General features: G+C 36.4%; 1 protein-coding gene and 1 pseudogene across 2 annotated transcripts; both read left to right on the top strand.

The window, feature by feature from the left end:
• Positions 1 to 2,033: 2,033 nt before the first annotated feature.
• Positions 2,034 to 8,166, top strand: LOC125206334 (vacuolar protein sorting-associated protein 51 homolog; annotated as a pseudogene). Its single transcript, XR_016132873.1, has 12 exons — positions 2,034 to 2,234; positions 3,486 to 3,723; positions 4,612 to 4,747; positions 4,996 to 5,050; positions 5,530 to 5,637; positions 5,726 to 5,821; positions 6,116 to 6,310; positions 6,405 to 6,573; positions 6,988 to 7,334; positions 7,419 to 7,582; positions 7,687 to 7,691; positions 7,749 to 8,166. The product of XR_016132873.1 is annotated as a vacuolar protein sorting-associated protein 51 homolog (transcript).
• A 528-nt stretch (positions 8,167 to 8,694) lies between these two features.
• On the top strand, positions 8,695 to 14,091 carry LOC125205053 (DNA replication licensing factor MCM7-like). The gene is made up of 15 exons (XM_048103852.2): positions 8,695 to 8,836; positions 8,917 to 8,984; positions 9,078 to 9,137; positions 9,239 to 9,462; positions 9,789 to 9,966; positions 10,054 to 10,176; positions 10,259 to 10,348; positions 10,827 to 10,969; positions 11,556 to 11,733; positions 11,899 to 12,090; positions 12,170 to 12,342; positions 12,503 to 12,706; positions 12,933 to 13,098; positions 13,315 to 13,536; positions 13,818 to 14,091. Exons 1-15 carry the CDS (start codon positions 8,806 to 8,808, stop codon positions 13,920 to 13,922), a joined length of 2,157 nt encoding a protein of 718 aa, XP_047959809.2. The 5' UTR covers positions 8,695 to 8,805; the 3' UTR covers positions 13,923 to 14,091.
• The last annotated feature ends 229 nt before the right edge of the window (positions 14,092 to 14,320 follow it).

Here is a 14,320-nt window from a genome sequence, read left to right as displayed (position 1 = left end):
TAGAAAGGTAATGAATATGCATGGGGTGGATCCCCTGCTGTGGTGGGAACACAGCAGGGGATGCAGTGGTATTTAACGGCGTGCGTATTGATACAAATATTGCATTCCTTTTCCAGCGTATTGGGTCAATCTTTAACATACTGTAGTTTAATCAAATAGCTTTTAACTTATGATGCATTAACCATTCGAGAGTAATATATTTTAATAGTAGTATGCTTCATTTTAGTGATTCATGCTGTACAATAATTCTATAAAATAACGATTAACTAGTATATTGAACTAGGTACTCATTAAAACTTATAGCTTACTTAGTTAACTAATTAAAATTTCAAAATTTTATATTTAGTTGTATTCTCTTTCCAATTTTATTTAAGTATTAATATTATGACAAATTAGTCTAATATCAATAAATTATTATTTAAAATCATAGCTAAATCTTATCGATTGCAATTGGGAGTTATCAATTGTACTTATAATTTATTTTAACTAAAACATTATTTTAAAATTGTTTTGGTTTAATCTTAATACTCCCTCCATCCCGTGTGTTTTGCATATTCATTTTCAGAATGTCTCAAACTATTTACACAATTTCTATTAAGTAAATATTATGGTATTTACTTAAGATATTAGAGTCAATTAAGTGTTTCCACATTAAGTGTTGTTTTATTATACTTAAAATTAAAATTCTAATTTAATTACACTATCTACTCATGTTTAAATTTACGCTGTCAAAATGAATAATGCGAATAGCATGAGACGGAGGGAACTATATTATAATAATTGAGAGTTAATTATGTAAGGAATAACTGTCGTTCAAATTATTTTTTTTTACTTATAGTTGATCTCATAATTTTTAATATTAAAATATAAAATTATAACTTTTATTTTTTTCTAATCATCTCACAATGCCTTAAAATGACGCGATTGTGTTTCCGCATCATATTTTGATTTTTAGTAGTGTGAAGAGAATGAGTTAGTGGAATATGAGGTATATTACGAAAAATAATAGATATGACAAGTATTAATGAACAAACCAAAAAGGAAACTAGTAACAAGTAATGACAACGGAGAGAGTATTAGTTTTACATAACCTCCATAGGACAATTGAGAAAATTAGAATGTTATAATTGAGTTTCAAAATTATGGAATGAGCTTAAATTCAACAAAAAATTTTAATTAATAAGTCCCTAAATCAATAAGCTCTAATTATGATTTAAATTATAATCTATTAATATTACATTACTTTATAATATAAAATGATAAAAGTTTAATAACTAAAAATGAATATTATAAAACACGAACATGCTCGTGCACCTTTATATCAATAATGGTAATTGATAACATATATACCTATTTTACCGCAGCATGTAATATATATATAAGCTTAATAGGTATAGGAAAAAGAAAAGAAAAAGGAATGCAATATTTGTATCAATACGACGCCGTTAAATACCACAGCATCCCCTGCTATGTTCCCAACCACATTAGGGGATCCACTCCCAATATGCATACACTGATGTGTAATACTTTCTCTGTTCCGCTTTAGCAGTTCCATTGACTTTTCTGTCTTTTTTTTGTAAAAATGATAAAAAATAGTTAAAGAGGAGAAATAGTAAATTAAGAGAGAGAATAATATAGAGTCTTATCTACATTATTGTCTCTCTTACTTTACCATTTCTCCATTTTAATTATTTTTTATTATTTTTACAGAAAGATGACAGAAAAATTAATGAGATTGTTAAAGCGGGACGGAGGTAGTATGTCCGAAGTTTTGTCTAATATTTTAATAGGATATGTATTTACTACATACATATGTGTATCTTATTTTATTTATACGTATAGTATATATTAATTGTTAAATTATGTAATAGGACACTTTTTCAAGTTGATATATATGGATTGGAACTAGGACACGTGTAAAAGAAAAAGAAAGGAGGTGACACTGTCGTCTCACGCAATTGACGTGTGTAATGTATAGGTAATAAGTAAGGATGAATAAGTTTATGTTATTGATGGTAATATAAAAAGAAAAAAAATGATATTAAATATAGGATGAATATTAGAGAAGAAGTAGGGAAAATAATATTGTGGAGGGAGCGAAAGAAACGAGCTCGGAAAGAAAAGAAAATAAAGAAGGTTTGACGAGTAAGCAGAAGCAAAATAAACTTGGGAATTATGAGTTGCAGAATGGGAAGAGGAATGTGAAGTTCAGATATATTATCTATCTTTATTAGGTAGGTGTGTACAAATCATACTTTTAAATATTACGTATGTTATGTTGTTGATTGCCATATGTTTGTTTGGAGTGAATATTTGAAATATATGATGTGAATATGTATTGATTTTGGTACAACGAATATGTGATTAATGCAATAGAGTATATTTTATATAAGTCATTGGAACTATTTACATTATTGGATAAAAAATGATATGTGACGGTCTTGCCTGAGTATGATATACAATGACAATAGACCTACGGGTCAAAGCAAAGAGCAAATAGAGATCTTTGTGGAAAGGTCAGTACAGAGTAAAGAGGAACCTTCATGGAAATGTCAATACAAAGAGAGGCATTCGTGGAAATGTCAAATAAATAAAAAGGACCCGCGGGTCGTATACAATGAACATCCTGAGCAGATACCAGACTTGATCCGTCACATAATAATAATAAGGAACAAAGAGGCATACATATGGATATGAAATTGTTTATGATATATGTTGTATATTGTGTACGATTATATTTATTATTTTGTAAGAAAATGAAGAAAGAGTTAAGCAAGAGAAAGGAAAAAATATAGATGTTATTGTTTCTATTTTAGGAAATGATTTTTTTATGGGACATAGAGAATATTAATAATTATAAATGTATACGTCAGAGAGGTTGGGGTGTGACAATTCTATCACTTACTTTACTCTTTTTATCTCTCCTAATTTCTTCATATATTATATCTATTTTATTTTCATATAACACAATTTCTCAAAAGTATTCATAAAGATAATGTTTCTTATTTTTATCAATATATATTGATAGTGTTGCATTATATGACTGAAGTGTGATTGCTTTGTCTGTATTAGACATTTTAAAGTGGTTTAATTAATATTTTTTAAAATTATTTTTATATTTATCTAATATACTGTTATTGTATATTTCTTATTTCAATTATCTTATTTATACTCTTTGATCTTTACTTACATATATTTTCTTTATTTGTATATCTTATTCTAATTAACTCATTCTATTTAGACATTAGTTACCCATCTTCTTTTTGTCATTAATTTTATTACTTTTACTCCGCTTAGATCATTAATTAAAATTGTATAAATATTACATTCATTAAGGAGTAATAAATTATTCATTTAGAGTGAGACAAGATAAGTTCTTATTTTTTTTATATAGTATTTTATTATATTTTGTATTCATTATTTTAAACTCTTATGTCTCGTATATAGCACGGATGTTAATACTTCCAAATCTCTCTCTCTATTAGTTGCATTTGCAGAAATCAAAAGAAGAAAGAAATTGCAGAAAGCAGCAGCTGAACTGTGAGATAAAAATGGAGGTGGAAGGAGCACTGCTGATGGACGACAAGGCGAAACGAATGAGGGATCTTCTCTCCAGTTTCTATGCTCCCGATCAATCGTCTTCGGGATCTTCCAGATTCGCCACGCTCGATACAATCAACACCACTTCGTTCGACGCGGATCAGTACATGAATCTCCTCGTACGTCTCTTGAATTACTTTGTCGATCCAATGCTCTTCATTGTTCCAACTTGTAAGCGTGAGCTTTATCTCCAAATTGGCTGTTTCTTTCCTAATTCTTGCTTCTTCCAAGAGTAATTTAGTTGCGTGCTGTTTATGGAATTGTTGCATTAGGTGTCATGGCCTGACCATCCCCTGTGCTCTTTGGTTTCATTATGTTCATTGTGTTGTAATTTTAACTATGCAGTATTATGAATGACGGTTAATTGAGGAAATATAGTGGACTTAAGTTGCTGGTGGCTGAATTATATAGTAGTATGATGTTTTGGGACATGAAGTGCTATGCGAATTGGTTATCTCAAACTTTGATGGAGGAACACAATTCTGTATGGTTAAAAGTTTAATAATGACCATAGGATTCGTGCTGTGCCCTGCTGCTACAGTTTAATCCCGCATTCAATTTCTTCAACTGAGCTTCTGCCCTGTAGTTTTATATAAGTTGGAAATATTACATGATACCTTGATCGTTGGTTGAATGATACTCCGTTAATATGAAATGTACTGTATTTAGCATCTGTTCCGAGTGAGAAACATTTATGTATCAATTGGCAAGAGCTTTAGCCTTTATTGTCCCGGGGGAAGGCACTCTTATTTAGCTAATCCTCGATCAGTTCTTCCATTTTCGTCGCTTCCAAATGTCTCCCTGATGTAAAAAAGAAGAAAGAAAAGTAAGGAACGATCTGGATTGCTTATCTCATTTTTCCAATGTAGAACTTTATGGTAGGTGTATATTTTGGGTTTTTTGCTCACTAACTGATAAGGAACCTGCTTTCATGAATACGCTAAAATATGGAGGCTCTCATCTATGCATGTTGTTTCCCTTAAGTTATAAATAGTGTTACTGATTATGTAGGTGCAAAAGTCAAGGATGGTCTTCTTCAGAAGCATGTGGAAATGGCTGCAGAGATAAAAAGTCTAGACACTGACTCTCAAACGTTGGTGTATGGGAACTACAACAGATTCATCAGTGCAACAGATACAATAAAGAAGTAACTTTTCTTATTTCAGTCTCAGTCAAATACTATATAGTAACACGTGTACTTTGGCTGCATAAATCTGCTATTATAATATGTGTCATGCTTGCATTTCTCAGTTGTTTTATTCATTTGTGAACATCTGTCATGCTAAACCATGGCACAACTTTCTTCATTTGTGTTAAGTTATATTGAACTTTTTTTTTTAACTCTACCTGCGTGATAATCCCTGTCAGTCAACCTAATCCTTTCCCTGATTCTAGGATGAAAAATTACATTGTTGGCATGGAGACAAACATGAGTTAGCTTCTGGACAAGGTTTTGGTTTAGTTTCTTTTTGGTTACTGTTACATTTTAATTTCAATATAGCGGTATGTTGAAAAGAAGATCAGTAACAAGAAAATTCATGGTATGAGTCATCTTTACAATTTAATCAGGTATTTATGCATCAATAATTTTTGTAGCAATGCCAATAACGAACTTTTAATTTGTTGCACATCCATTCATGCTCCATGCTTCGGCAGAATTAGACTGAAACTAAGCCTCTCTCTCTCTCTCTCACACACACAGGAAAACATGGCATCTGAACTGGTGCTACATCAAGATTAATAGGTGTCTAGTCCTGGTTTAGTTTCATTTAATTTTGTCAAATTTAGAGGCTAACAAAGAATTTCAACTGATTGGAAGTTTGTTCAGTTATTGCCAGAATTAGGAAAATATGATTAAAATTAGCCTCATGTGGTGAAATTTTCTGCAATTTGCCCAAAAATATATCACAGCTTCACTCAATTTTGCAGATAACATCTGTACAGTCTAGGAGTGATGGGGCCAATACATCTCTTTTCGAAAAGAGAGAACATATAGAGAAGTTGCACTACACACGCAATCTGCTTCGAAAAGTTCAGGTACTAGAGTTGTAATTTCTCACGTACCATGTGTAATTGGTTGGTCATGCATATATTACAAAACTGTCAAATTCTGTTGTTAGAGCAGTTTATTTATGATCTACCTACAAGACTTCAGAAGTGTGAGAACTATGCTGAAGCAGTAAAGTTTTATACAGGAAGGTCTTTTGCTTCCATCGTCTCTTGAGCCTTTTATCTGTCAATCTTTATACATTTGCAATCTGAATCATCTCTCCCGGCGGTGTATCGGGGCGAGTCTCAGTAGGGATCGGTAGTGGCTGTAGACGGCTGGTGCCTACAGTGACCTTCGGCTCGTCTGAATCCTCCATCTCTGAAGAAGAAATGGGGGCCTTGCCCCTCCTCCGCCTCTCTGCTGCTGCTGCCCGTAGCTCTCTAGCCTCAGAATCAGTCGCCTCTGCTCCCACTAGGCTCGGTGCTGGGGAGGAGCTGACGAGGTAGAGGTCATCCTCATCCGCAGGGTGACGAGATGGCCCTGCCTCGAACTCTCCGCGAGCCCGACGTCCCACTGGAGAAGACGACGGAAATGGGAAAAGCATCTCAGGCCGAGGGGAAACTGGCTGTGCAGCTACTGGCTCGGGCTGTGGAACAGGCGGCAGGGGAACTCCAGGGGCCACACATGCAAGATCGCCCGGGCGTATATAAGGACCTCTCGGTGCCTGACCGTGCAGGATGAAACATACGTGGAGCTCCCCGATGAACTCAGGAAAATCTCCTATAACATCAAAGAACGGTGGCTTAGGGAATAGATAATAGCAAGATATGTCAAGGGCGAAGCCAACCCAATCAGAGGGCAGAAGCCTAATGAGTCGCTAGATGCCGTCGAAGTGAGAGACTCCGACATAGTGTGCCCTCTCCCAGAGCCATCTGAAATGAGCCATGAACAACCCCAAGTCATCTACTTCGAACATCACGAAGGTAATGTACTCGAAGATGATGTCGAGATCGTAGGGTATACCATCTACAAAGAGCGTGTGTCAATCAGATCCTCGTATCCTCATACATAAATATGCGTATAAAGCGTAAGAAAGTAAACTTGATGTGATGCATATGCTAAGTCGCCCCTAGAGGTCTACTTTCTCTATGTTATAATCAGGCAAGGCCCTCATTTCCGGACGTCAGGCTCGCTGAGAGTTCGAGGCAGGGCCATCTCGTCCCCCTGCGGATGAGGATGACCTCTACCTCATCAGCTCCTCCCCAGCACCGAGCCTAGCAGTAGCGGAGGCGACTGATTCTGAGGCTAGGGAGCTACGGGCAGCAGCTACAGAGAGGTGGAGGAGGGGCAAGGCCCCCATTTCTTCTTCAGAGATGGAGGATTCAGATGAGCCGAAGGTCACATTAGGCACCAGCCGTCTACAGCCACACCGATCCCTACTGAGACTCGCCACGATACACCGATGATTCGTCCCAGTCGCCAGGAGCCCACACCCTGGGAGCATAGGCCTCACTCAGACGAGCCGAAGGTCACTGTAAAGGAAATTCTGCCTGAAGGCCTCACTCACAAGCATCGTCGTAACAATAGCAACGGAAGCGCTACTTCATCACGCAGCAATCCTCTGAGGGATGATAAGCTAAGCAGGTCAAATGCTCAGAAGGCTAGAAGCCAGCTTGTGGAGAGCCATCTAGCAAAATTGTTTAAGCAGAAGATGGAGATCTTCACAAAAGTTGAGCACACGCAGGTTGGGACACACTTGGCATGAGATCTGGAAGGCTTTGGTGAATAACTGATCTAAGATATATTGATATTTACTTATAATTTGCAGGAATCTGTGGTAATAACGGTAGTTAAACTTTCCTTGAGTTTGTCAGGCTCCAAACCTTTAACCGAAGCGGATTTCAGCAGATTCAATCAGACATTCACTTTTGAAGACTACATTGAAGGATATTACTGAAGATGAAGCTATTGATTTCTTGTTAGATGAGGTAAGTAGCACCATTGCCAAGGCTCTTAAGTTCAAAGTGCGTTGTTACTCTCTATCATTGTGAATTTCTCATGGAAATGGCTGGAGTTCTCAATGAAGAGTCAGTTAGTTATTGTGTTTGCAACATAAATTAGACTGTTGATGTGGTGTGTATGAACAGGTGATGGTAAGCAGTGTGCAGAGCGTTGTCTGGATCCAAATCCTCTGGAGCCTCCTGTGGCTGTGATGGACAGACTAGTTCAAGCAAAGCTAGCAAAGACTTCCGAGCAAAATGGAGTTGAAAAGCCAAAGTAGGCAAGTATCATGAGCCCTCTCTTGTAGTTTTTGGTTCTACTACATGAATCATCTCGCGAAACAGTGCTTCGAATTCCAGCTCAACCTTTAACATGCTATGGCTTCTAGAGTTTCTTGATGACCTATTCAGATTTTTTCACATATGGCTATTCCTCGCCGAGTCCATATCAAGATTATAGGTGTGAACAGAGGGAATGGTGTTTGTACCTTAATTAAAAATACAAAATTTGTAAGCCTTTTGGCTCTGTATCTTATCTGAATTCAATGTTATGTAAATCTTTGCTTACAAAATCAACTAATTTGCTGTTTTATTCTCGTCATAGTTCAATATGAGCACTTCGACAGTAATTGGTTGGAATGTAGTAGCAACTAACATGCAAATTCCTATTAATCACTGATGTGTAACATGCGCCCGTTACTGAACACAGAATCACTTGTTGCTAATTATTAAATAACCCGCGAGGACTCTATAAATGATCATTCCCATGTCTACGAAAAATAGTCATATTAGTCTATTTTGGTCTTCAATAAAAAATCATCCATTTTTTATTCATAGAAAAATTTTCATCATTTTTTTATCTCGTATTCATCCACTTTTCTCTTTTACTTCATATTTTATTAGTTGCACGATAAAACTTTCTTGTCCATAAACGAGATCACTTTTCATGGATAGAAATGGGTGTAAATACGTAATGCCTATAGAATAAATTCCCACAAATTGCACCGAACTATAATTTCCAGAAATTCAAGGGCTTCGCAGTGCAATTATTGAAAATGATAATATGGGGACCTAACTGCAATTTGTTTACCTCTCTCTTCCCGCCAAAACCTCCACCCTATATTACTATACCTTCTGCCGCTCGTCATTTTGCCGCCAATATCCAACTGCTGCTCATCGCTCGACCTCTCTCTCTCTCACGCACAATCGAGCATCATGAACGAACTTGACTTCAAGCAAGATAGAGGCAAGCCACCGCCCCCGTCTTTGCATTTTCGTGCGTCTATTTGTTTTGTTTGTTAATTTACATCTTATTCTGAACTGCAGAAATTGCGAAGGATTTCCTTACTAACTTCGTTGATGCAAACGGCGAATCCAAATATATTGACATCCTTGTGAGACTTCACTGCTTCTTTACCGGATTAATAAATTGAAGCTCATTCCTTCCCCTTCTTTAATTGACAGTTTCGTTTTAATCTCTTTCCCAGCAAGATGTAGCTAATCGGAAAACTAAGGTCGTCCAGATTGAGCTTGAAGATCTAGTCAATGTAAAAACTTTATGCTCATCGTATGCTAGTCTCATTAATTTGGGTGTAGTAGTAGCTCGCTCTGACTTAGGGTTTTGTTTTCTGTGGTGAAAAAAAAACAGTATAAGGATTTGGATGAGGAATTTCTGAGGCGCGTCACTGAAAACACGCGACGATATATTGGGATATTTGCCGATGCAATTGATGAGCTGCTTCCGGAACCTACTGAGGTGCTTCCGGATGACGAAGATGATGTTTTCATGACTCAGAGGGTTGTGGAAGGAAATGACTCCGCTGGAGCTTCTGACCCCCAAAAGAAGATGCCTCCTGAAATTAAAAGATTTTAGTAAGTTTTGCTGATTACGTTTGCTTCAAGTAATTTTTAATTTGGTAGCGCTGCTGATTTGTAGTTAATGTAAAAAAAATGCTATGACAGCAGAAAATGGTTTGTTCAATGCAGTAATTGGGAAATTTTTGAGAATGCTATGTTAAGGCCAATTTGCATCTCATGCGTGTTTTTATAGTGTTTTGGTGTCTAGTATCGTCACCAGTTGTTGGTCTAGCTGGTAGACTGGTAGTTATAAATTCCAAAAAAAAGGAAAAATGGAGACTTTTACTTGTCTGCTAATTTGTAAGGAAGGTGGAAGTAACATGTTGCCTTTGTTATATCAGCGAAGTATATGTTAAGGCATCTCCAAAAGGGAGGCCTTTCACGATCAGGGAGGTTAAAGCTTCATATATTGGCCAGCTTGTAAGGATATCCGGCATTGTAACACGATGCTCGGATGTCAAACCGCTAATGCAGGTTGCTGTCTACACGTGTGAGGAGTGTGGATTTGAAATCTATCAGGTTTTATCTTAGGTTCCCAATTTTTCTGAATTCTGGTACACCTACGACTTCAGTAAGTTGATGAGCGAATTGTTACATGTGACACAGGAAGTTACTGCTCGAGTATTTATGCCTCTATTCGATTGTGTTTCTGAACAATGCAGAACAAACCATGCAAAAGGGAAGCTCATCCCCCAACTCAGAGCATCAAAGTTTTTGAAGTTTCAGGAGGTCTGCATTTCATTTTGGTTTATGCTCGTTGCTCCTCTGAAGGGATTTCTTCCCCTAAATGTTCTAATATACTACTTTTCAGGCCAAAATTCAAGAGCTAGCTGAACATGTTCCAAAAGGTCACATTCCCCGATCAATGACTATACATTTTAGAGGAGAGCTTACCAGAAAGGTCAGCAAGTGGAGCTTAAAAGCTATTTATATCAGACGTGCATTGTAATAGACTAATAGTAGTAAGCCTGATTTGTGCACATAGTGTACAAGGTTTATCTGTGTGCCATGTGTTTCTTGGGATTTTTTATGACAGCTGTCACAGACATTAGTGCCTAGGTTATTTGAATTCCACATTTTGCATGTAAACTTGGGAAAATATCACAGCTCATGTTCGTTGATGTCTTCTAAAGTGTTACAGAGTTCATATTCATTCTGTGGCATCTTTATTTATGCAATGAAAGACATTAGACAATGGTTCAAAAGCACAACTGTTTAGTTCAAGCGTAACTATAAACTGGACCCATTTGGCTGTACAACATCCTTCTTGTCTTTTTTTCTATATTATCCTTCTCTTTAGCTATAATTTTGTTTCAGCTGTGTATTGTTTTTCACCATCTTATTAACCTTTATACTCTATGCTATTTGTAATACTTCAGGTTTCTCCTGGTGATGTTGTAGAGTTATCAGGAATATTTCTTCCGATTCCATATGTTGGGTTTAGGGCAATGCGAGCTGGCTTAATTGCTGATACTTACTTGGAAGCAATGTCCGTCACCCACTTTAAGAAAAAATATGAAGAGTAAGTTTTTGTAGTTTTGCATCAATTCCATAAATTTTCATGTCCTAGTCCAATGTTTTTGTACAGAGTAATTCGCTTGCATGCATGTGCACTGAACGCATTAAAATAAAAATTACTCCACTACACTTCTTAATAGCTTAAGGTTAATAGCCAATAATTTATTTTTATTTGCACGGAAGTAGGTACAGCTAATGCACTCTAATTACAGATTTTTTAAAATTTGAGTTTTTTTTAATAAAATTATGGTTAGTAAAATCCCAAATGGACATTGAAAGGAATAGGCAACCATTATTGAACAGAGATCCTTGTCATGCCACCTCATTCCTTGTCCATGAAATAAGTAACTAGAGCAATTCAATATTCTTTTTATTAATTTTTTTCCCTTGACTCACTCCAGATTCTCGGTTGAATAAGAAACTTGAGGAATCATCTAATTTAAAAACTACTGCTTTACCAGATACGTTACTAATCTTTCTTACCAGTTTGTTCAGAGGAATATTGTGAATTTCCATTTGCCAGTTAAATATCTAGTGAGCACAATAAATAACATGAAAATCTTAACATTGATTTTAATCTTTAAATGCAGCTATGATCTTAGAGGGGAGGAGGAGGAGCAAATTGCTCGATTAGCTGAGGATGGTGATATCTATAACAAACTGTCACGATCATTAGCCCCTGAAATTTTTGGACATGAAGATATTAAGAAGGCACTTCTTCTTCTCCTAGTTGGTGCTCCTCATCGAAAATTGAAAGATGGGATGAAGGTATTACCTGTGTAGATGCACTTTGCACCTACTAATTTCCATTATGTTCCAACTATCCAAGTGGATGTATGTATCTTCTTGTCCCGATCAAAATTTATATAATGTCTGCATATTTTAATGTTATTTTTACTTTATCATGCTTTAATTCCCTCATTTATAATGCAGATTAGAGGAGACCTACACATATGTTTGATGGGTGATCCTGGTGTTGCAAAGAGTCAGCTTCTGAAACACATAATCAATGTTGCACCAAGAGGTGTGTATACAACTGGCAAGGGAAGTAGTGGAGTTGGTCTGACTGCAGCTGTTCAGAAGGATCCAGTGACCAATGAAATGGTTTTGGAAGGCGGAGCTCTGGTGAGTGCTTTTTCATTGAAACCATTTGGTTATCTCTTTCTTTCATTGTACAGTTATACCTAACCACCATATCTACCAGGTACTAGCGGATATGGGTATTTGTGCCATTGATGAGTTTGACAAAATGGAGGAATCTGATCGTACAGCAATACATGAAGTAATGGAACAGCAAACAGTGAGCATTGCTAAAGCTGGAATCACTACATCCTTGAATGCACGGACTGCTGTTCTTGCTGCTGCTAATCCTGCCTGGTACCTGATTTAAACTCAATGCAGCTTGTACTCCGTATTGAATCTATTTAAGTTAGTTCAATAAATGATATGGAACTAATCATTAAGTTTTTTCTAATAGTAGTGAGGTATTCCAGATGTTAACTTCGATGTTTTACAACTCAACTTTCTTTGGTTGCAGGGGTAGATATGATCTAAGGAGATCACCTGCTGAGAATATTAATCTTCCTCCAGCTCTTCTGTCAAGGTTTGATCTTCTGTGGTTGATCTTAGATCGAGCAGATATGGATACTGATCTTGAAATGGCTCGGCATGTTCTCCATGTACACCAAGCAAAAGAATCTCCAGATCTTGGCTTCACTCCTCTTGAGCCATCTCTCCTTAGGTAAGTATGCATTGTAAAAGTGTTACAGTAGCTTCGCTGTTGGAGATGAATCTAATTTCCCCAGTCTAGTATATATGAAAATGAGTTGTGTTAGTTTCTCTCCTGGAGCTAAGGTCTGCAAACTATGTTATGTGTACATTAGGATGCAAGGTCATCAATGTGTCTGACTCATATCTGTTGGAAGTTATTGCTGTCATGTGTTAACCTAATGTGTTGTGATTATCAGGGCATATATTTCAGCTGCAAGAAAACTGTCTCCTACTGTACCAAGGGAATTAGAAGAATATATAGCTAGTGCATATTCAAGTATCAGGCAGGAAGAAGCTAAATCAAATGCTCCACACACGTATACAACCATCAGAACTCTTCTCAGCATTCTGAGGATATCAGCTGTAAGTTTCTTTATTGACAGCTGAAATATTGTAAGAAGGGGAATCTTTGGAATAGTTTTTCCCATCAACAATTTGTGCTGCTTTGTGGCTTAAAAAAAATGAAGTTTAGACAATCTTCGTTTCACTATATTTTCAATATAGACCACAAACTTAACACACTTAAATTGCACCTTAGAATAATCTCTAACATGACAGATGGTACTTTTCTATATTCAGGCTCTGGCTAGACTCCGATTCTCTAATGATGTAGCTCAGAGTGATGTGGACGAGGCTCTTAGATTAATGCATATGTCAAAGTTCTCATTGTATTCAGATGACCGCCAACGGTCTGGTCTGGATGCAATATCTGATATTTATTCGATCTTACGTGATGAGGCTGCAAGAGCTAACAAAACAGATGTAAGCTATGCCCATGCCCTCAACTGGATCTCAAGAAAGGTCAGTTTCTGTAATCTAGTAACAAGTACTCTTAGACTTGCCAAATTAGAACAGCAGTAAAAATATCAGGTCCAAGCCACCCCATTTTTATTCTTCATTCTTGACAAGTTGATCTGTGACACCTTTAGTCTGAATGTGACTTCTATAGTACGTGAGTTGATTATAATGGGAACTAGAAATTATGCCTTTCTCTTCTTGGAACTCATACTGCTCGGAATGTTTCAATCATCTGGTATTATATGCTGGATATGTATCTGATTGTTTAAATCCGGTTTAACCAGGGATACAGCGAAGCCCAGCTCAAAGAATGTTTAGAGGAATACGCAGCCTTAAACGTGTGGCAGATCCATCCAAACACCTTTGACATTCGCTTCATCGATGCTTAGTGATATAGTTTGTTATGTATTGCTACAGATAACTGTCTGACTATTGTTGGTCAGAAATGTTATAAACAGTAAGCTTGGCTAGATAGCTATTGTAGATGCCAGAAGTTAATGTTGTGTAGATGCTTGAATTATTTGCTGTTATGTGATCTCTACCTTTATTTTCTAAGAAGTCATTTGATTTTGTGGATGAGGGAGATAAGATTGATAGAACTGAATCAATTGAAAGATGGTTGAATAATAAATTCAGCTTTTTTTCAATTAGATTATTCGAATACAGTTGAGCTATCCATAACAAGTTTAACAACTCTGATTAAATATTACGGCATTTGCTTATATTTAAAAAAAATATGACAATTAACTTATTGATGGATATGTAGGACCTATGTGAGTATTAATTT

Source organism: Salvia hispanica, chromosome 6 (genome assembly GCF_029641045.1).
Source record: "Salvia hispanica isolate PSC_SH4W2 chromosome 6, Shi_PSC_v1, whole genome shotgun sequence".
In the NCBI taxonomy this organism is placed as follows: Eukaryota; Viridiplantae; Streptophyta; class Magnoliopsida; order Lamiales; family Lamiaceae; genus Salvia; species Salvia hispanica.
The sequence above is the reverse complement of the archived record's forward strand: the minus strand, read 5'-3'. Positions and strand labels throughout refer to the sequence as shown.

Excerpts from the sequence above, each read along its gene's own strand:
- LOC125205053 (XM_048103852.2), top strand. The coding sequence starts at position 8,806 with ATGAACGAACTTGACTTCAAGCAAGATAGAG. Across the intron at positions 8,985-9,077 it reads CCAAATATATTGACATCCTT|CAAGATGTAGCTAATCGGAA; the intron begins GTGAGACTTCAC and ends TCTCTTTCCCAG. Across the intron at positions 9,138-9,238 it reads AGCTTGAAGATCTAGTCAAT|TATAAGGATTTGGATGAGGA; the intron begins GTAAAAACTTTA and ends AAAAAAAAACAG.